The sequence below is a fragment of the Cricetulus griseus genome, chromosome 5, assembly GCF_003668045.3.
Source record: "Cricetulus griseus strain 17A/GY chromosome 5, alternate assembly CriGri-PICRH-1.0, whole genome shotgun sequence".
Classification (NCBI taxonomy): domain Eukaryota; kingdom Metazoa; phylum Chordata; class Mammalia; order Rodentia; family Cricetidae; genus Cricetulus; species Cricetulus griseus.
In genome coordinates this window covers 178,004,705-178,028,359 of record NC_048598.1, presented here as the reverse complement: position 1 = coordinate 178,028,359, position 23,655 = coordinate 178,004,705, and the positions used below count along the sequence as shown (strand labels likewise).

Here is a 23,655-nt window from a genome sequence, read left to right as displayed (position 1 = left end):
GTGTGTCAGAAAACCTGGAGGAGCAAGAAGCTGAGATAACACAGAAGTTCTGCCTGGGGACTTCGTCAGAATTAATCAATCTGAGTGGGCTGTTGTCAGCCTTCTCCTAACAATCCTATAGGTTGTTTGTCAATTTTCCCAAATGGCATCTGAGAATGAAGTGATGTTGATTGACAGTGCCCTTCAGTCTACCACAACTTGATGAGGTCTTTATCAGTGACCACCCCCATTGACACACTTCTTCTTTAATGAAACAGAAAATAAGAACCTGTGATTATATATTATGATGTGTGTGTATGTGTGTGTGTCCTTTAAGTCTAAGACACTATAATTTCGTGAGAACATACTATAAAATGAATTTGCCTAGGAAAATAAAATTCAACAATAAAAGAAGAGCCAAACCACCTTTAAAAATTCAGTTTGATGTACCTAACAGCACAGCAAATACTTTGGTGGAAGTTGTCTCCATAAATTTGTGGGGAGTCCCTTTACCATTCCTCATAATTCCAATTCTTACATAATCATTTATAGGTAACTCTAATCTTGGACTGCTTATTTTAGTAGTAATCAAATTTCTTATCATTTGAGAGATGAAGATGGAACTAAATATCATACTTTGGAGTCCTCTGTGTATAGACTCTGTTACTTTGACAAAATTCTGGGCCCCTGCTCATGTAACTCTGGGCAAGATCAAGGGGATTCTACACTTATTAATGGTCAAAGTGTTGTTGCTGTAATGAGGATACCTGGGTGTTCATTCACCTGTTTCCCAAAATTGGATTGTCTTTGTCACAAGATTTAGGTTGATACTGACTGACGTTGACTGGACATCAGTGTACAGCACATGAAAACCTCACCACCCCCCAACCAGCACATATACAAGCTATACAAGCTCACACAGAAACACAACCACACACACACACACACACACACACACACACACACACACACACACACACACACACAGAGAGAGAGAGAGAGAGAGAGAGAGAGAGAGAGAGAGAGAGAGAGAGAGAGAGATTTGGTTTTAGAGCTGTCAAGGCACACTTACAACCTCTGTTGATTTTTGAAACTGTTATAATTTTCACATATCCTATGTATGCTTTTTCGGTTTTATTCTGTTTTAATTAGGAGAACACACATACCTTGGCTCAACAAAGGCTGAATATCAAGAAAAATAATTCTGCCATTTATAGCAGACTACATCTGACAATTTTTATTGCAGAAATTTCTTGTCCTCCAAGGCCAAGTGTCCTCCCAATGGTTTATGTGCAGCATAAAGGTTCATCACCATCATGAACTCTCTTCCTCAGATACAAACCACAGCCTCAGGATAGAAACGAAAGAAGATTCCCTTATCTGTATATCCCTGGGAACTCTCAGCAGAAAGACTAACAGTGATATGAAGGTTGGGTTGTTGTTAGATGTGAACTTGCTGGACTAATGCAAGGTTCATAGGGCTGACTTCTGTGGGGAGAGACTGGATTTCTCAAGAATAGTCAAGCTTCCATTCTCCACAGAACTCCATCTTATGTCTACACTGCTGCATTACAGTCACACAAGGTTCTTCAGACAATCTTCCTGACCTATGAAGGATTGCTGATAGAGAATAAAACTGTCTACAAACATTTCAGAGCAATCCCTACATGGGGTGAAAATAATCAATTGGAGACCATGTTCTGTCAAAGAAAACACAGAGGTACACAGTCTGATATTGTGTATTATCATTTTCAAATGACAACAAGTCCATATGTCAATAACACTGCTATGTATTTTTGCTATGATGCATCAAAAAGGAAAACCAAAATAAATTATTAATGCAGAGCCTGGGGAGTAAGTGCAGAGAGGCCACCAAAGGTGTTTCCTGACTCTACTCAGAGTTTATTCCTCTCAGTTAATCACATACAAGGCCCAGGAGACCAACTGCTATGGCAGTTAGAACCCTCCCCTAGAAGGTTACAGGGTCCCTTAGTTCCTGGAATCTGTGTCACTCTCCTGGGAATGCTACAATAACAGAAATAACACTGTTCAAAGACTCTCTCAATCACCATGAAGCCAGTTTACTCAGAGTAGAAAGAATTTCTCTATTTGGAAACCAGGACATGCATTTGTCCACAGCAGATTGGGTTCTAGAACACAAGGAGGTGTGCACGTGGTCCCATCCCTAACCTAGAACCTATCTCCAATTCATAACACCTTTAAATTGAAAAATGACATTTCTCAAAGGGTGTCAGGTGGAGGAAACCAAAAAATCCTAAGCACTGGCTGCATTCCCATCAGCAAATGCCATCAGGATCTAATCAAATACCTTTGGGAGGTTCCCTGTGTCATGATACCACATGGCTTTATTTCTATTTTATACATTTATCTATCCATCTCTTATTTTATCCTAGACTTCCTTTGCCTATATATAGCAGCTTCTCATTTTGTCTTTTTATGGGAATTCTGAGTATATAAATCAGGTGGTCTCTGCATCCACACCTGTTTCTTGTGCCTTTTCTTGGGCTCTTGTCATTCAGTTTTTTGTTTGTTTTCTCCTGTTCAAATACATTATTTTTTATCTCATTTTACTTTATTGTATTTTATTCACCAGAATCCTATTTGTTTTCAAAAGAAAGCAAGGTGGTGAATACAGATCGGTTGACTTGGGAGTTGAGGAGGGAGGAGGAAGTATGGGAAGAAGCTTCTCCCATCAGCATGTGTTTCCTCTACATTCTGCAGTCAGGAAGGAGGAAGAAGTATGATGGGGAAGTGCTTCTGTGTATGTGTTTGTCTTGCTGGATGATAAATAAAATACTGTGTGGGCAATGAGACAGCAAGTTAGACTAAGAGTCAAAGAGGATTCTGGGAAATGTAGTAGAGAAGTGGTGATCCAGGTAGGAAGTGACATAGCAAAGGAGACTCATTTAAGCAAGAAGAAACAGGAAGTTTCCCTTTTTTCCACTTTGCCTCCTCCAGCAGTGTTGTGATCCAACAGTAAAGGAGAGCGCCAATGGAAGGCGTCCGATAAGTCTTATAAAATATATAGATTTATGACAATTAAGACTGAGCTAACAGATGAGAATCCTAGTCATTGGCCAAGCAACATGATACCTAATACAAGTGTCTCTGTGCATTAATTGGGGCCCTAACTCAGGCAGGCAGCTGACGTAGAGTACACACGTGGCAGTGGGGGCTTGGTGGCTTTTGGCGGAAAGATTTATCATAACAGAAGTAGGTAGGGACCCCATGCTGCAATGACATGACAGCATGCTAACTTTCTAGGAAAGATGGGCAAACATTTCTTGGCAGCATTATTCATAAAATCTAAAACTTGGTAATAACCTAGATGACCCTTAACCAAATAATGGATGAAGATACTGTGACATATTTACACAATGGAGTACTACTCAGCAGTGAGAAACAAAGATGTCCTAAAATCTGCAGACAAATGGACTAAGCTAGAAAAAAAATAGCCTGAGTGAGGAAACCCATTTCCAAAAAACAAATATAGTATGTATTCAATCATAAGTGGATATCAGAAATGAAGCAAAAGATACACAGACTACAATCCTCAACCACAGAGAAGATTTAACCCTCTACCATAAACAGAGAGAAGCAGATCCAGAAATCCACAACTAACCAATGGGCCAAGCTCCTGGGGTACAATCAAAGTGAGGGAGGTGTGATAATATGAACAAAGGGGTCAAGATCATGATGGGGAATTCCACAGAATCAGCAGACCTGAGACAGTGAGAGATCAGTGACTCTGGTCTGACTTACGGGGAACCTGCATAAGACTGAACAAGACTCCCTTAATATAGGTGACAGTGGTGCAGCTGGGACAATACATGAGGCCACTGATGGTGTGAACAAGATCTAACTCTAATGCACAATCAGACTTAGTGGAGCCCATTCTACATGGAGAGAGAACCTGCCCAGCCTAGACACAGGGGTGCCAGGTGGTGGGGAGGCACCTTGGTCAGCCTCAAGGAGATGATGGACAGAATTAGTAGCTTCCTAGGGAAGGACTTATACTCTACAAGGAGCAGATGGGAGGTGGGGTGTGGGAGAGGGAAAGGGAGAGGAGGGAGGAGAAACTGGAATTTGAATATAAAATTAATTAATTAAAGAATAATAATATATAAAATGTTAAGAAATAAATGAATAGAAAAAACAAAAAATATATATAGGAGCAAAAGATTGGGGGGCATTGGTCTAGAAAGTGGAGGTGGGGTCATGCCATTGTGTGTGTGTCCTGTCAGCCCTGTGGTCCCCAAACTGTCTTACCTCAGACACACACTATAGAAAATGAGACACAGTGATGGCTGTGTTGTAATGAGGAAATGGAGTGGTATCCACCCTCCTCTTTTATAAGGACAAGGCTGACTCCCCACATGCAAATGCATCTTCTAGCTCTATCTTAAATGCCCTCCTGAGCTGTGGGAGCTCACATCTCTCTCACAGGAGGCTGACCTCTGAGAAAAGGGGGTGTAGCCCAGAAGATGAGACTGTTGGGTCTTCTGTACCTGGTGACAGCCCTTCCTGGTGAGTGTGACCATTTCATACATGTGTCCATGAGGGGATGTGACAACATGTGATTGACAGAATTGACTCTTCCTGTCTGCAGGTGTCCTGTCCCAGATCCAGCTTCAGGAGTCAGGACCTGGCCTGGCGAAGCCCTCACAGTCGCTGTCCCTCACTTGCTCTGTCACTGGTTACTCCATCACCAGTTACGACTGGAGCTGGATCAAGCAGTTCCCAGGGAAGAAGCTGGAGTGGATGGGGTACATATATTATGATGGTAGCACCTACTACAACCCATCCCTCACAAGCCGCATCTCCATCACCAGAGACACAGCCAAGAACCAGTTCTTCCTGCAGCTGAACTCTGTGACCACTGAGGACACAGCCACATATTACTGTGCAAGAGACACAGTGAGGGGACTTCAGCATGAGCCCAGACAAAAACCTCCCTGCAGAGGAGCTCTGGGCCAGCAGGGGGTGCTCAGACCTAAGGAATCCTAGAAACTCTAATTCTTTAGAACAGGGAAAGAAAAACACCTGGTTTCCTCTGCCTTTGATTCCCACTCCCCATGCACAGAGAATACAGGGGGTGTCTTCTCTCTCGGATGCTGAATTGCTGTGTTTATGTAAAGTCAGTTAACTGCATGCAAGATCCAGGAGACCTCTCTATTTCATCTAGAGCCCATGCCTTGAAGGACACAAGATCTTGCAGAGATGAGTTCAGTTACTTCCTAGAATCTGTAACTCTCATGGGGATGCTATAGAAACAGAAATGACACAACTCAAACGCCTTCTCTGTCACCATGTTGAGAGTTTGCCTATGGTAGAATGAATTCCTCAATTGGAAAACTAGGAGCTGGCACACTTGTCCCATGGAGAGGTGATTTCAAGGCTCTTTATGCTGAGAGTCACCTCCATTCAGTACAGGGATAGGGTCAGGACTGGAGAGTGGGAAGGATATCAGAGCAGGGCCCCAGAGTGCAGTGTTAAGATCTCTCTGTACTCTCAGACATGCTACTTTATTAATTTGAGGATGTTCAGAAATAGTGACCTAATGTACAGGAACCCTGCATGAAACACAGCCCACTCCACACAAAAGAAACACGTGCAAATTTTCAAAAGTTATTTACAGAAAAATAATAATTTATACAACTTAAATATGTTTATTTTTCGAAACTGAGTGTCACATACAAGTTGACTTCATGAATCTGCTCTAAGCTACCTCCTTGGAACCAATTCCTGCTATTTAATATCTGGATTCAATATTCATAAAACATTGATATTTCTTCTAAAATCATCAAAACCTTATTTTATTGGCCTCTGTGGCACGAATAAGGCAGATTGGTGTCTGTAGTCCATAACACAATAAAATAAGACTTGGATTATATCACAAACATGTAATAAATAATAGGCAATTCCTTAATTATTTCCCAGTTTCTCAGTTTTGTCTCCTTCATCTGCTCAATTCATTCATGGCTAATGCTTTCACCACAGAACTCATTGTGCAGCAGGAAATGCAGATGAAGCCTCCCTATGCTCATAAATAAATAGCATATTTTTTTGACCCGGTAGCTCTGTCTGAGGAGCCCAGCCCTTTACTCCAAGTATTCCTAATGCATGTTTAGCATTGAACTCATAACAGTCTCCCTGACTTCACTGTGAGAGCAGATTTCCTTGTTGATTTTTAGTGGGATTGGTATTTATCATAACATTTTTTATTAAATTTAAATAAAATATTTTTAACTAAACGTTTTTTTTTATATTTTCTATCTAGTTGCAGTACCCGTCAATATCCCCACTCAAGTGCCTTTCATATCCATTCCTTCCTCCTTCTGAAATCATGGCTGCTTCATCTGTGATAAAATACCATGACCAAGGCAATGTAAAAAAGAAGCAATACACTGGGCTTACAGCTTCAGAGCCTTACAGTGAATAAAGGCTTGGTGACTGGAGCAGCAGCTGAGGCATCAGAGTTTGATCTATGAGCAAGAACCAGTTGTCTCTGAAATAGCCCGAGTGTTTAGAATCCCCAGAGATTTCCCCAATGACACATTTTCCTCAACAAGGTCACACATACTAAACTTTACAAACAGTTCCAAGTGAGAACCAGGGATTCAAACCTGTGAGCCTATGGGGGACCACCTCACTTTCAGTCCCTGAAGGACTTGCAGTTTAGGCGATTAGTACGGTCTGAGCAAGATGGAGGCTGGAAGGGAAGGTGGGACTTCTTAGGGATTTCAAGATGTGACCGACTCTGTCAACTGAATCTAGGTATGTTGGGGCAGCTGTAACAGAGTGGGTCCATGAAAAGTTTTCTATCACATGTAATGTTCATGATGTATAAAGAAGCAAATTCCATAGGAATCAACTCATGGAACAGGAAACTGATATTTTAGGGTCAGGTCATATCACAGGGACAGAGAGGAACCTGAGGTTTGCAGTACAGTTTGGCCAGCTGCCCCAAAGATCTGCTTCAGTATCCTATTTTTAAGATTAGCTACATGGGCCAAGGGGTGGTGGTGATGGTGCACTCATTTAATCCCAGCATTTGGGAGGCCGAGGTCACTCAGTCTCAGTAGTTGGAGGCCAGCCTGGTATAGAGAGCAAATTCCAGGACAGGCTCAGAAAATATGTAGGGAATCCCTGTCCCAAAAATCATAAACAAACAAACAAATACAGAATAGCAACATATTCCCGCAACTGAACAAATTGAAGAAACCTTCCTATGCAGGAACCTGTGAAGAAGAGTGGGTAGAATGATTCTAAGAACCAGAGGTTGGAGAAAACTGAAAGGAATCTGTGTTTTCCAGACACAACATGGCAGAAGCACATGTTAACTCACAGAGTCGGTGACAGAATGAACAAAACCTATGGAAGCTGAAACCACACATTGTCCAAGCATGAAGGAGTGAAAGTGCAAACCACAGCACACTCTTAGCCATGAAGACATTCATAATGGACAGCACTGTGAGGATGTCAACCTCGTACAGTGGAGTGACACCAGGTACATCAGCCACACTCAGGGGAGGCCCCATGATAGGAAGTAAGTGACAACACACAATGGACTTCTTTGGATTATATTGTGTTTATCTTTTTTGTTTTCTGTTTTTCTTTCTAAGTGACAGAACAGTTTAATGTGGGTGGGTAGGGAGTTGGTAAAAACCCTGTGAGGAGTTAGGACCTTCAGTTCCTCACAGGTAGGAGGGATTTGAAATGCCTTGTAAGGCAATCGTCACACACACTGAATTTAATATTTTTGTATCTTCTTAGAATTTCAAGTGACTGAGAACTACCATAATAACACAGGCAGACAGTCGTGGACTGGTATTGACTGGGCAGGAAGATGAACAGCAGAGAGAAGGCACAAACAGAAGATCCAGAGGAGGCAACCTGATGAGAACTGTGTCCATGGCTCCCTAGTGGCTGAGGGTTGAAGAAGGTTCCAAGTCTGCCAGTGTCTGTAGAGCACACTTTGGAAGACAGCGCATGAACCAGGTGCAGAGCATGCAGAAGATTTGTCTCCTGTGCCCAAAATTATCTCTTCTTGTAATATGTCTTGTGCAGTGGTCTCTAGAGGTATTTTTGTATTATATTTTGTGGGAAACCATCATCCAGAGTCCCAGGCTTGCCTCACTAATGTTCCAAATACAAAGAGTATTTATAGTTCTTGATCCTACTTAACCATGGCAGAATTCTAGGGTGTAATACATGTGCCATGACAGGGAATTTTCCTGGTGTGGTTTTGTACCTACTAGGCAAACACTCATGCATTTTGTACTATTTTTATGTCTATCTGACAATTAAAGAATCTCAGGAAACAAGGAGTTTGGTTTTCATTGTCAATTAATTTGATCTTTTTTAGATTATAATATACTCATTTTTCTCTTCACTTTTCTCCTTACCAAAGTTCCTTGGGAGTCCTGTTTTCTTTCAAATTCATTGCTTATTTTTAAACTTATTAATATTTCTCTCTCTCATTCTCTCTCTCTCTCTCTCTCTGTGTGTGTGTGTGTGTGTGTTGTGTGTGTGTTTGTGTTGTGTGTGTGTCTGTGTGTGTGTGTGTGTTGTGTGTGTGTGTGTGTGTGTTGTGTGTGTGTGTGTGTGTGTGTATGTGTGTGTGTGTGTGTGTGTGTGTGTGTCTGTGTGTGTGTTTGTGTTGTGTGTGTGTGTGTGTGTTGTGTGTGTCTGTGTGTATGTGTGTGTGTGTGTGTTTGTGTTGTGTGTGTGTCTGTGTGTGTGTGTGTGTGTATGTGTATGTGTGTGTGTATGTGTGTCTGTGTTGTGTGTGTGTGTTTGTGTTGTGGTGTTGTGTGTGTGTGTGTGTCTGTGTGTGTGTGTGTGTGTGTGTATGTGTGTGTGTATGTGTGTCTGTGTTGTGTGTGTGTGTGTTTGTGTTGTGGTGTTGTGTGTGTGTGTGTGTGTGTGTGTGTGTGTGTCTGTGTGTGTGTGACTTCTATATTTGTAAATAATGAAATTCATCTTCAGTTTCTGTAATATGTTTTCAGGGTTTATGGTATTGGGAAACCTAGAGATATTCTCTTGTCTTTTGAAGACTGTTTCCCCTGCTCTGGGCTCCTTGGTTGCCTCTAATCCTTTGCCTAGAGCTGAGGCCTGGTAAACTCTCCTCCTTCCATGTTAGTGTGTCTGCTGTTTTCATTCTTGTTTGGCTCATGTTTCAAGAGCCTTGTTAGGTAGACTTGATGGACACATCTTCTCTAATATGTACAGGAGACATAATCTCAGAGCACACTTACCCTTCCTAGGGTGCACACACTTGTTCTACTTCCTCTTCTACAAAAATCCCTAAGGCTATGAGGCAAGAGATGGGGTAAAGATGCATCCGTTGAGGTTTAGGCTTAACAATTCTGCATTTTATCTGCTGTGGTTTTCTGTAATGGCCTCCAACTTTGGCCAAGACAAGTTTCCTTGATGAGTGGAAATAACAACACATACTTTTACATATGAAGACAAAGAGTTGGAGTTTGGTTAGAAATCATGCTAGTTAGTGGCAGTTAAATGTTTTCCTCCACCATCTATGATGTGAGAAACCCTGGGTAGCTGACTAGGTTTCCTGCACCAGGCAAGATTTCCTTCTATTGAGAAGGCTTTAAATGAAAGGATCAATTCATACCATCACCTAATATAAATATTCCTAATTTGGATTCCAACATCTTTTACAGAAACCTGTGAATGCATCTTTCCACATTAAGATGGACAGAATTTGAGACAGCCTGGCTTCCAGGGACTAAAACATTTTCCCTATTCATTAACATGTACTACAGTCTATGCTACTGTGGAAGTGAAACTCATAGGCTCTTGCTGTGTGAAGCTCCCTTTTTTATTTTCATCATCATTATTCTATATAAACTAACTTTAATATTATCAATTAGACAGTACAGCTTAAGAAGAAATCATCTTCAAATTAATGCACAGGTAAAAATGCCCAGTAGAATGGGATTTTCCCACATGAGAACACACTGTATTGCAGGCAGTGGGGATCTCCCCAGACCCATTCACACCATGCCAGGTACCAGAGAAAAGTGGCAGCAGCAAAAATCAAAACGAACAGCAAAAGCAAATATTCTGGAGTCTGTGGACTCCAGGTTTTGCCTATCAGAGATTCACCCACCAGGGATTCACCTCCTGGTGAGCTGACACCTGAACTTCAATTGCCACCTGCTGCTCCTCTGACAGGGCCACCTGCAGACACAGAAGTCAAAGCTCAGCTCCCCTTGAAGTTCAGCTTCTCAGTCACTCTGCATTTCCAGGGACAAATAGGTAAACATGCAGCAAAAGTATACTGAATTAGACGATAACACAAGAAATACACACATCTTCTGGAAAAGACTTTTACATGTGATTAGCTGAACACTGGAATTCAGGCATGTCACATACAGAAACTCCATAAAGAAATGGAGTTTCCAACCTCAGGAAGAAGATTTACACAAAGATATAGCTATGAAAGGAGTTTTAAGTTCATCAGGGATGAGGTCCACACAGTACTGCTGACTTCATAGAAAATGAGCACTGCAAAGCAATGTGACTGCTATCCTAATCCCAGATGTGGAGAAGGGAGTTGAAATGAAGATTAAAATGAGTCTTTACAGCAATAGGAAATGATATAATTTAATAAAATTTCCCCAAAATTAACATTATGATCTGATACCTCCAGCATATTAACAAATAACCCAGGGCCTGCCATCACCAGGCTCCACTACAGAGCTTGCTATAAAGCAGAAAGACATGCAAATGGGCCCTCTCTCTGCTCATGAAAAGCAGCCCAGTCCTGACCTTACAGCTCAGGCAGAAGAGCTCAGCTGTGGATCCCAAGACTTCACTCAGGGGTCAGCATGGAGTTGGGGCTGAGCTGCATTTTCCTTGTTGCTATTTTAAAAGGTAATTTATGGAGAGCAGTAGATGCTGACTGTATGAGTGGACATTAATCTGAGGGACAATGGACATGTGTGATGTTTTCTTCATTAGGAATTATTTTTTTGCAGGTGTCCACTGTGAGGTGCAGCTGATGGAGTCTGGAGGTAGCCTGGTGAAGCCTGGGGGGTCCCTGAAACTCTCCTGTGCAGCCTCTGGATTCACCTTCAGTAACTACTGGATGGAGTTGGTCCGCCAAGCTCCAGGAAAGGGGCTGGAGTGGGTTGGAGAAATTAATGGAGATAGCAGTACCACAAACTATGCACCGTCCGTGAAGGGCCGGTTCACCATCTCCAGAGACAATGCCAAGAACACTCTGTACCTGCAAATGAACAGTGTGAAGTCTGAGGACACCGCCACTTATTACTGTGCTAGACACAGTGAGTGATCTCAGTGTGAACCCAGACATAAACCTCACTGTGAGGCCGCTCACGGCCACCAGGCGGCGCACAGCACACACTGAACACAGGTCCATCCCAGGAGATTATGCAGACAGGGTTAGAGGAAGCACCCATCAGGTGTCTGGGCTGCACTTTTTCTTGCTGTTTTCTGGAAATTCTCTCTCCACGTGTGATGTGAAGGGATACAGTGTCCTCAAAACATTACATGTTCTCTTTGTACTATTTTAAAAATATGAAGCACAGTCCCCATAACAAGATGCAAACCGACAGCTATGAGGACATAAAGGACATTAATACAGTCACTGAAACCACATGATAAGTAATTCCTGGACTTTCCTGAGTCCTTTCTTACTCTAGGCAGGGTCTTGTTCGGATTTCTTGATTATAATACTCGTAAATTTGTGTTTAAGTGAAAACCAAGGGGAAGGTGGGGCCGAGATCATTACCATCAACCCTAGCAGGTCGGGAATCTTCCCTGAACCTTCCCTCATCTCCTCTAACTGAGGACTGTGCGCTGTAATCCAGATGTGACCCAGGTGTGCTTTTAGCTAACTCAGTTTATTACTGCAGGACTTTCATCTCTGTCATCATGGAAATTTGTTTAAACTGCTCCCTTCAGTTGTTGAAAGATGTGAATGAGTGTGGTAACTATGGTTTCAACACTGGGGGCCAAACAGATTGGTCATTGAAGCTTAGGTGCAGGTCATTTGTGCTGAATTGATGAGCTTCATGTTCAGTTAGAAACCCTATATTAAAGAAGGGTTATAAAGTGAGAGAGGAAAGACAGCCAATACCAACTCTTGCCTCTGTATGTGTGTATACACACAAGCACACTCATCTGTGTACACAACTGCACAAAACCACAAGACTTTAAAACAGCACAGAGAGGGAGGGAAGGAGAGAGAGAGAGAGAGAGAGAGAGAGAGAGAGAGAGAGAGAGAGAGAGAGAGAGAGAGAGAGAGAGAGACAGAGAGAGAATGAAAGGAATTAGTAAGTGGACTTGAAGAAATAGTCTGAAGGTCCAAAACAAAAGAGTTAGCATTTGGTTCATTAATTTGTCTCATTTTGTTGTTCCATTAAACACTAATTTTTGGAATTTCTACAAGAGTTTTTGCACACATAGTCCTTGCCTTATAGTCTATGATACTCTACTACAGAAACCATCAATGGTTGAATGTCTGAATAAGTGTGGCATTTCCATGAAATACCATGTTGTCTCTCAACAGGTAGCCTGCAGTTTCCATGTCACAGTGCAGATAAATCTGGAAGAGACTGAACGTGAAAAGAAACACAGACTATTATATCATACATCACATTTCAGTCTCAGTGATAATCAAGGACAGATAAATCCTAGAGAAGCACTGTTGAGTGAGGACAGGGACCTGGGAACATGGGTGTGCACAGGGGATGCATGGATTTCTTTGTGTCTGAAGTTATGTTAGGAAGTAGAGAGCCGGGGACTCCCCAGCATTGTGAACGCTGTAATTATCAGGTTTCTGCTCACATAAATGGTTTCTCATGTGAATTTCACACAAACCTAGGACTTGAAGAAGATAGAGAATTAAATGACAAACAGTGATTTGAATTGAAATTAATAAACCTATGAATGGAACAGTGAATACATCTGTACACTCCCTTGGAGAAAAACACATATGAATTCTGAATGAGGCTGTGAGTTCATGCCAGAGAGAGATAGAATCACAGAGGACACAAGAGACAAAAATGTCCATGCTCTTGTCCTGTGTGAGATGTGGAGAGAAACATCTAATTCCAAGTCTCTAAGCTATGTCACTGACTGTGACAGATCTGTGTCCCCTCAGACCAGAAATCATTTAGCATCATGATTGACATTATGAGAAATATTGAAACATCTAACACAGGAGAGGTCAATATCTGGAAAGGGCAACAGCTAAATGCTCAGTAGAGGAACTGTTTCACATGGCACAAGAAGTCAGAAAACAAAAATGATTTAAAGCATAGTCTGAAATTATCAAAAACTATGAAGTTCTGAAGTCTTTTCTTCCCCGTTTCCAAGTCATGGACTGGCTGTGACATAGGACTTTGTTCTGGATAAAGGGAGCCATTATGATGCTCTGACCATCAACCTGGGGCCAGCATGCTGCAGGGAGTCAGTGTTCCATCAGGGGGCGCCAAATCGACTTTATCCTTGAGCAGGTGCACAGGAGGCCAGAGAGCAGTTCCTGTGAGCCCTGGCTTCCTCTCCCAGCCCAGTGTGTGGAAGAAACTGCAGAAATAGACAGCAGTGTAAAAATGAAGCTACTAATGTTGAATAATAGAATATCAAATATGTGAAACAGGAGATTGACAGATTAGTAAAGTCAATGAAATACAACTCTCTTCCATGCAATTATAGACTGCATAACTGCCAGCCTGTAAATGACACATAATGTTCATTGCTGAATTCACACAGTTCTCATCAGATGTGTTGCATACTGAGGACCTGGGTCTTCTCATGTGGGCTCCTTTCTATGGTGAGCAGAAGTGAACTTCCCTGAGACATCCTGTGTATCTCTTCACAGAATGGCTCCCCCTGAGACCCATAATTTAAGTCCTCCATTAGAGTCAGCTCCTGGTGAGGGAATGCAAATCTCTCCTGGCTCCACCCAAGCATAGGTTGAAAAGGCAAAGCTGGGCCTGGACACTCACTGGTGAGCAGCCTTGGCCCTGTTTGCTTCCTCATTCCTGCTGCTGATTGTGCCTGCATGTGAGTGCATGTGAGTGCCATGGATTCCTACTGCATGAACTCCCATAATTCACTCTGTGCAAACCTTACCTTCTACTTTTTCCCCACAGATATCCTATCCCAAGTTACCCTGAAGGAGTCTGGCCCTGGAGTGTTCCCTTCTTCCCAGGACCTCACTCTGACCTTCTCTTTCTGTGGGTTTTCACTGAGCACTTCTAATATGGGTGTGGGCTGGATCCGCCAGCCCTCAGGGAAGGGTCTGGAGTGGCTGGCATACATTTGGTGGAATGATGATGTGAACTAGCTGGACTCATGCAAGGTTCCTAGGGCTGACTTCTATGGGGACAGAATGGATTTCTCAAGGAGCTGCACAGGTTTCATCCTCTGCAGCACTCCATCTGGTGGCTTCCCTGATGCCTCACTGTCACAGAAGATTCCTAGGACAACCTTCCTAAACTGTGCATCATGTGGAGACATTATAAATCTGTCTATGAACATTTCAGAGCAATCCAACATGGGAATGAGATTAACCTATTGGAGACTATGTTCTTTCAAATAAACACAGTGGGACAGAGTCTGATGTTTAGTGTATGATCACTGACATTGTTAAATATTCATGCATGAGACAGCCAAAAGGAAAACCTAAATAAATTATTCATGCAGAGCCTGAGGAACTGGTGCAGAGAGGCCAGCAAAGGTGTTTCCTGACTCTACACAGAGTTTATTCCTCTCAGTTAACCACATACAAGGCCCAGGAGACCATCTCCTACGGCAGTTAGAACCCTCCCCTAGAAGGACACAAGATCAGTTAGATCCTAGTATCTGTGTCGCTCTCCTGGGAATGCTACAATAACAGAAATGACCCAGTTCAAAGACTCACCATCATTATGAAGACAATTTATCTCATAGTGGAATAAATTTCTCTGCTGGAAAACTGGACCTGCATGGTCAACAGCATATGGGGGTCTAGAGCATGAAGGAGAAGTTTACATGTAACCAGAACCTGTCTCTAATTATAATATATTCAAATGAAAAATGAGATTCCTCTAAGGGAGTCTAACTGAGGAAAGGAAACACACTAAGCACAGGCTGGGGTCCATCTCCTGATGTCATCGGGAACCCATTCAAATGCATTTGGGAGTTTTCCTGTCTCATAATATCACATAGTTTTATTGACATTTATTTATTTATTTATTTATTTATATATTTATTTATTATTTTATCCTACATTTTCTTTGACTATATACTACAGCTTCTAATTTTGTGTTTCTATGGGATTCAGGTCGTCTCTGCATCCACACCTGTTTCTTGTGACTTTTCTTGGGCTCATTTCCTTCAGGTTTTGTTTGTTTGTTTTTTCCGGTTCCAACGTGTTAGTTTTTCTTTGACTTCATTGTACTTTATTGTATTTTATTCAATAAAAGCCTGTTAGTAAAAAAAAAAAAAAAGAAAACAGTAAGTTGGTGTGTAAGGATGGGGAAGCTTGTGAGTTGAGTCAGGAGAAGGGAGTGTGGATGAAGCTGCTTACATCAGCTGGTGTTTCCTCTACATTCCACAGCCTGATGGAGCAAACAGTGGGTGTGGACCCTGTGCTACAACAAGATGACAGCGAGCTGACTTTCTGGGATATACGGAATCACATCACATGGGTGGAAAAGGGAAGAAAAACCTGAGCAGTGTGGACTTCCTAATCAGAAATGAAAAACTCAGTAACCCCAGTGTGAAAAAATGGTTAGCAGTGACGTGACACCTTAAAAATACAGGGGCAGTAACTACATTCCTAGCAGAATTATTTATAAAATCCAGAACTTGGAAACAAACTGGATGCCTCTCAACCAAAGAATGGACAAACTAAATGTGGCAAATTTACAAAATGGAATACTACTCAGCTGTCAGAAACAATGAAGTCAAATGGACAGAACTAGAAAAACACATCCTGAGTGTGGTAACCCATACCATGAAAGACAAATACAGTATGTGCTTAGTCATAAGTGGATACCAGACATAAAGCAAAAGATACACAGCCTACAATCCACAACCCCAGAGAAGTTAGAACCCTCTTCCAGAAACAGATGAAAGCAGATGCAGAAACCCCACCAAACACTTAGCTGAGCTCCTGGAGTACAATCAAAGTGAGGGTGGACCCATATTACAAACAGAGGAGTCAAGACCATGGTGGGGAAATCTACAGAATCAGCAGACCCAAGCTAGTGAGAGATTACTGACTTTGGTCTGACAAATGGAAAACCTGTGTGAGATCCATCTAGACTCCCTTAATATAGGTGATAATGGTCCATCTGGGACAATATATGAGGCCACAGGCGTGGGTTCAAGATCTAACTCTAATGCACTGACGTCATGGAACCCATTAGATACAGAGAGGTACCTTGTTGGTCTAGACACAGACATATGGGGTGGTGGGGAGGTGCCGAGGTCCTGCCTCAACAACATGATGGGACACAATTATTAGAATTCCAATGGGAGTCTTTACCCGCTCTAGGAGAAGATGGGAGAGATGGGGGGCAGTGGAGGACCATGATGTTAAGAGAGAGGGGGACCTGGGGCTGGAATGTAAAAAATAAATTAATTAATTAAAAATAAATATATAAAATGTTAAGAAATAAACGCATTAATAAACTCAAAAAAATCAGGAGAACAATTTGGTAAGAGGTTGGGCTAGAGAGTGGAGGTGGGGTCATGATAAGATGTGTATCCTGTGATCCCTGTAGTCACCATGCTCTCTCTTCCAGACTCACTCTGTAGGAAGTCAGAGGCAATGATGGCCATATTGTAATAAGGGAATGGAGTGGTATCCACCTTCCTCTTTTATAAGGACAAGGCTGACTCCCCACATGCAAATGCATCTTCTAGCTCTAAGTTAAATCCCCTCCTGGGCTGTAGGATCTCAGATGTCTGTCACAGGAGGCTGACCTCTGAGAAAAGGGGGTGTAGCCTAGAAGATGAGACTGTTGGGTCTTCTGTACCTGGTGACAGCCCTTCCTGGTGAGTGTGACCATTTCATACATGTGTCCATGAGGGGATGTGACAATATGTGATTGACAGAATTGACTCTTCCTGTCTGCAGGTGTCCTGTCCCAGATCCAGCTTCAGGAGTCAGGACCTGGCCTGGTGAAGCCCTCACAGTCGCTGTCCCTCACTTGCTCTGTCACTGGTTTCTCCATCACCACCAGTGGTTATAACTGGAACTGGATCAGGCAGTTCCCAGGGAAGAAGCTCGAGTGGATGGGGAACATATATTATGATGGTAGCACCTACTACAACCCATCCCTCAAGAGCCGCATCTCCATCACCAGAGACACAGCCAGGAACCAGTTCTTCCTGCAGCTGAACTCTGTGACCACTGAGGACACAGCCACATATTACTGTGCAAGAGACACAGTGAGGGGACTTCAGCATGAGCCCTGACAAAAACCTCCCTGCAGAGGAGCTCTGGGCCAGCAGGGGGCGCTCAGGCCTAAGGAAGCCCAGATACTGTAAGTCTTTAGAACAGGGATAGAAAAACACCTGGTTTCCACTTTTCCTCCATGCAGAGAGAAGGACAGGGGTCTTTTCTTTCTCTGATGTTGAAATACTGTGTTTATGTAAAGTAACATTTGTTTGTGTCTCACTGTGATTCTCAGGACAGGTTGTACAGTAATATTTCTTATCATTTTGAATGTGGACAAAGTCTTTACCAACTGAACCATGTCTCTGTGTTTAGGAATACGTTTTGTTGAAAACAACTTATTGGAACTCTGCTGATCTCACATGGCATTAGTTTTCACATAAAAATCTGATTCCACTTTGATTGCTTGCGCACTCCGCTCTCAGTAACATCTCTGTGTTACAGCTCATCCTAGCCTGCTCACACAAAGCAGATGATGGGATGCCTAGGGAATGAGACACAGTGTGATAAGTGCAGAGTGGGCATAGAAGGACAGTGCAGCTTTGTCTATGAACAAAGGAGTGTTGGTCATCTTCATTTTCACAGAGCAGGGTCAGGACGGTATGATCCTCCTCGTGTCCCATTCGTGTGGGAGCAGGCAAATAGGTTGGGATAAAGAAAGTATCCAGAAGGGAAATTAGGTGAGATCTATGGGTGAACTGGGGATGGGGGAGGGTGGTTAGGGAGATGGGAGGGAGGATGAGGACATGAGGGTGCAGCGTGGTCAAGGAACCCGGGAGGGATGCAGTAAAGAGCAAGGGAAGAGATATCTTAGTAGAGAGAGTCACTATGGGGTTAGGGAGAAGCCTGGTGCCAGAGTTCTTCCCAAGATTTCACAATGGTTTCCTCAGCCAAGACTCCTAGCAATAGTGGAGAGGATGCCAGAAATTGCCTACCCCTGTAACCAGATTGCTGAATAACCCAAGTCTCACCATAGAGCCTTCATCCAGTAATTGATGGAACCAGGCACTGAGATCCATAACCAAGAACCAGGCCAAGCTCTGGGAATACAGCTGAAGAGAGGTAGGAGGGAAAATATGAGCAAAGAGGTCAAGATCATGATGGAGATATCCACAGAGACAGCTGAACCAAGCTTGTGAAAACCAATGAACTCTAGACCTAAAACTATAGAGACTCCAGGTGACAAAGCTAGGCCCTCTGTAAATGGGAGACAGTTGGGAAGCCTGAACTATCAGAGGGGCTCCTGGCAGTAGGACCATGATACCAACCTGGTATATGAACTAGCTCCTTAGAGGCCATTCCCTATGGTGGATGCCATGCTCAGTGGCAGCAGGAGCACATTAGAATCATGATAGAATCCTGGTACATGAGCTGGCTTGTTGGATCCCAGTCACCATGGTGGGATTCCAAGCTCAGCCTTAATGCATTGTAGAAGGGCATGGCTCTGCCCCAAACCATTGTGTCAGAATTTGTTGACTCCCCATGAGAGCCCTTACCCGTGAGGAGAGTGGACTGAGGATGATCTGGGGGGATGAGGATGGGGTAGCAGGAGGTGTGGGAGTGAAAAAATGTGGTTGGAATGTTAAATGAAATTTAAAAGAACAAATAAAGTATATAAAAAGAATATACCCCTGAGGACTGTGCCTCTATTTCCTCTAGGAAACTCAGGTTGAATCGTCCTGTCCATGAGGCAAGGTTGACATGCAGTGTTCTCCCCTCTTGTCTCCTCTGCAGACTCAACCACTGAGAGCAGCCTCATCTCATAGCCTCAGGCTCATAGCCCATCTGAGACCTTTGAGCCCCAATCTCCTTCTCACAGGCGCTCCATTAAAGTGGGTGTGTCCAGGGACTGCTTCTCTGCTCAAGGCTGTTCTCAGAAGTGACAGTCACAACGTTTAAGGAAAGGCAACTGTGCATGTGGCTCATAGTGTGTGTGACTGATGGTGATGTTCACTGTTCTCATAGTGTGTGTGACTGATGGTGACGTTCACTGTTCTCATAGTGTGTGTGACTGATGGTGACGTTCACTGTTCTCATAGTGTGTGTGACTGATGGTGACGTTCACTGTTCTCATAGTGTGTGTGACTGATGGTGACGTTCACTGTTCTCATAGTGTGTGTGACTGATGGTGACGTTCACTGTTCTCATTGTGTGTGTGACCGATGGTGACGTTCACTGTTCTCATAGTGTGTGTGACCGATGGTGATGTTCACTGTTCTCATTGTGTGTGTGACCAATGGTGATGTTCACTGTTCTCATTGTGTGTGTGACTGATGGTGATGTTCACTGTTCTCATAGTGTGTGTGACCGATGGTGATGTTCACTGTTCTCATTGTGTGTGTGACCAATGGTGATGTTCACTGTTCTCATTGTGTGTGTGACTGATGGTGATGTTCACTGTTCTCATAGTGTGTGTGACTGATGGTGATGCTCACTGTTCTCATAGTGTGTGTGACTGATGGTGATGTTCACTGTTCTCATAGTGTGTGTGACTGATGGTGACATTCACTGTTCTCATAGTGTGTGTGACTGATGGTGACGTTCACTGTTCTCATAGTGTGTGTGACTGATGGTGACGTTCACTGTTCTCATAGTGTGTGTGACTGATGGTGACGTTCACTGTTCTCATAGTGTGTGTGACCGATGGTGATGTTCACTGTTCTCATAGTGTGTGTGACCGATGGTGATGTTCACTGTTCTCATAGTGTGTGTGACCGATGGTGACGTTCACTGTTCTCATTGTGTGTGTGACCGATGGTGATGTTCACTGTTCTCATAGTGTGTGTGACCGATGGTGATGTTCACTGTTCTCATAGTGTGTGTGACCGATGGTGATGTTCACTGTTCTCATAGTGTGTGTGACTGATGGTGATGTTCACTGTTCTCATAGTGTGTGTGACCGATGGTGATGTTCACTGTTCTCATAGTGTGTGTGACCGATGGTGATGTTCACTGTTCTCATAGTGTGTGTGACTGATGGTGATGTTCACTGTTCTCACAGTGTGTGTGACCGATGGTGACGTTCACTGTTCTCATAGTGTGTGTGACCGATGGTGATGTTCACTGTTCTCATAGTGTGTGTGACTGATGGTGATGTTCACTGTTCTCGGGTTTCCTGTCCTGGTGTAGCCACAGGAGTCATATTTGTCCTGGTGAAACCCCCACGGGCCCTGTCCCTCAAATGTGCTGCCTCTAGATTCTCTGTGACCAACTATCACATTAACTGGGCCTAACAACACCCAAAGAAGGATTAGAATATGCTTACACTTTACAATCAATTGTTGGAGTCACAGCTGCTTTGGTAACAAGCTGGGCTCCTACTCAGGTGGCAATGGGGAAAGGGTAGTGGGATCCCCAGCTCAGAATGTAAGAGGATTGATTCTATCAGCAGCAGCCCTGGGGTGGGTGCTCATTAGACAGCTTTCTGAAACTGGATAGTGTGTTTCATGCCTCCCAACCTACAGAAACAATTTGTCCTGAAGGGTGCCAAATTCCCAAATATTGTTTATAAACGTTTGTTTTCACTGAAATGTGATTGGTTATAAATGGTGAAGATCACAACCAATCTCTTAAAAAATGGGGAAATATGATATAGGAATGAACACTTTGTATTGGTATGGATTTTCATTTATTGATACAAATTTAGCATCAATTTTGATAGATGTATATTTCTCCTCTTGTTTGGATATTGTGTTTGTATAGCTCATTTAAAAATGTAATGTACAAATACGTAGATTAAGGTGGTTACCTATAATATTCTAAACTTCTAGTTAGGTTAGCTAGGTTTTCTACATATATAGAGATATATTTCAAATGGATAGACACTTTTCAAACCTTTCAAAGACCTACAGTATATGTTATTTAAAATGGTTTAGGGTTTTTCATGACAGTGAGACACAACTGCTCCTGGCAATACCAACTGCATGAGAAAGGAAGGTGGGCATCAAAGAGACGCCTTACAGAATTACTTTCAATATGGTGAGACTAGCCATTTGGGCAAAAAAAAAAAAAAAACAACTTCTCTTGCCAGATTGTTTGACTGTGTGCTGTGTAAACTTGACATACAGGATCCACAGGAACGTGACTCCTGAAACCACATGAGACATTGCTGCAGGGTTCCTGCTTCGTGGAAAAGTCTGTCAGACATTCTGAAGGACACAGAGAAAAATGAATGACAAACTACCAATACAGGCAGACAGCTTAAAATTTCCTCATTCACTGAGAAGTCTGCCAGACACACTGTGGCCTATGGGCAGGAAATGGATGCCCCAACATTACAGAGGCATGTCCAGATTATGAGATGTCTTTGTCAATTCTAGAGTGTATAGACTATTCTTCTATCGTCTTTGAAGGGGTTGAAGACAGATAGTTATGGTTTTCCTTAGTTATGATAAAAGATAAATTGCATATAAGACATTAGACTCACAAAGGCAGAATAAATGATAGAATACTTTCTTTAAATCTTGCTAAATGTTAATGGACGAGACACTAAAATTATAGTTCTTGCTTCATAAGTGTTTTGTTATATATAATGTGACTCTGTAAAGTTTAAACCTTTATTTATTTAGACAGAAATGAGGAGATGATGGGAGATGTCATTTAGTAAATATGTTTGTCTTATTGGTTGATGAATAACCAATATAGCAGCAAGATAGGCAGGTTTAGGGAATGTGGAGGATTCTGGGAAGTGTAGACAGAGAACATTCATCTTGTGATCCCAGGGAGATGAGGACATGTGTGAGTCATTCTCCACTAAGGTAAGACCATGTAGAAATTCTTCATTTAATAGAAATGGGTTAATAATAAAGACAAAACTAGCCAATAAGCCAACCGTTTATAATTAATATGATGTCTGAGTGTTCATTTGGGACCAGGCTGTCAGGAAGGAGTGCTCATAACATTTCCCAAATCCAAATTGTGGAGTGTCTCTGAGACAGGACTTTGTTCTGGGCACAGGGAGCCACCATGATGCTCTGACCATCAGCCAGTGACCAGCATGCTGCAGGGAGACAGTGTTCCATCAGGGGGCGCCAAAACTCTGTGGTTTCAACTGTATCCTTGAGCAGATGCACAGAAGGCCAGAAAGCACTCCTGTGAGCCCTGGGTCCCTCTTCCAGCCCAGTGTGCAGAAGAAACTGCAGGACCTTGGAGCTGGCAGGACTGCACAGTACAAACGTCAGGTTTATGTACACAGCACTCTGGTTCGCATTTTTTTGTTTCCTGTCTCACTCCCACAGTCAATGTTTTGCACTATCTTATAATTGCTTGTCCTGAGGCCACACTATCAGCACAGACCACATGCACATTCAAACACCACTGGTTTCTTCACTTCTGATTCACTTTACCTCATTTGTGAGACACCCCTAGTATCTCTACTTTCTCAGATGCCTGTTCATTGCAAAGCTTCTTGATGACTCCAGACCCTGTATGTTTCTATCGGTCAATGTACTGTTGCTCTTTGTGTCTCATTACAAGCATCAAATGTGGGAGGTAGGTAGAGTCAGATTCCTTTAATGTCAAGCAGTCTTGTTATTTTGGGATTAGAAAAGAACAGAAATGAGTTTGAAATGAGCAAGGCTTCTCATGGGATTTCAAATTATCCAGTGTATATGGTCTCTGCTGCAGTTTCTTCATTGGATTCTTTATTGTCTGTTACAAAACTACAAGAAATGAATCCAGAAATTATATTTAAGGGTGACATTTTTCACATGAGTTGATTTATTATTAAAGTAGTCTACAATCAAATTATTATAATTCTGGTTATTTGTCAATGTCTTTGCATGAGTACATGATCAAGACTGTAGTTGCCCAAAGAAACCAAAAGAGTTGGCTCCTAAGGAGCAAGAATTCTTTGTATGTTGAGCTACTTGATGTTCTGGAAATAAAACTCAGGTTTTTTGAAAGTCAGTACATTTGTTTAACTGCTGATCCTTCCATCAGATATCTAAACTGTTCTGTGTTATGAATCTGCTTCACTATTTTTATTACAATATTTTTAAAATGTTTATATTAATACAGGTACATCATTTCCTCCAAACCCCCATAGAACTTCTCACAATTTTTAGTATTTATAATATTTATTACATGACATATGTAAAAAGAGAGCACAGAATTCATAGTTTCAAATACAAATGAACCTTATTTCCAATTGCTTCATCAATAATGGTAGACACTGATATGGGAGTGCCTAGGACCACAGAGTCCAAGAA

The 23,655-nt window shown here is 42.5% G+C and overlaps 3 gene segments (V, D, J or C); all 3 read left to right on the top strand.

Moving 5' to 3' along the window:
* Positions 1–4,484: 4,484 nt before the first annotated feature.
* LOC118238914 lies at positions 4,485–4,908 on the top strand (the record flags this gene model as incomplete). The annotated part of the segment is given in 2 exon segments: positions 4,485–4,527; positions 4,610–4,908. Coding segments are annotated over 2 exon segments (342 nt in total), but the record flags the coding sequence as incomplete, so codon positions are not given.
* Positions 4,909–10,856: 5,948 nt separating this feature from the next.
* Positions 10,857–11,323, top strand: LOC113838384. The segment is given in 2 exon segments: positions 10,857–10,902; positions 11,007–11,323. Coding segments are annotated over 2 exon segments (363 nt in total).
* A 5,677-nt stretch (positions 11,324–17,000) lies between these two features.
* LOC113838375 lies at positions 17,001–17,430 on the top strand (the record flags this gene model as incomplete). The annotated part of the segment is given in 2 exon segments: positions 17,001–17,043; positions 17,126–17,430. Coding segments are annotated over 2 exon segments (348 nt in total), but the record flags the coding sequence as incomplete, so codon positions are not given.
* Between the last annotated feature and the right edge of the window lie 6,225 nt (positions 17,431–23,655).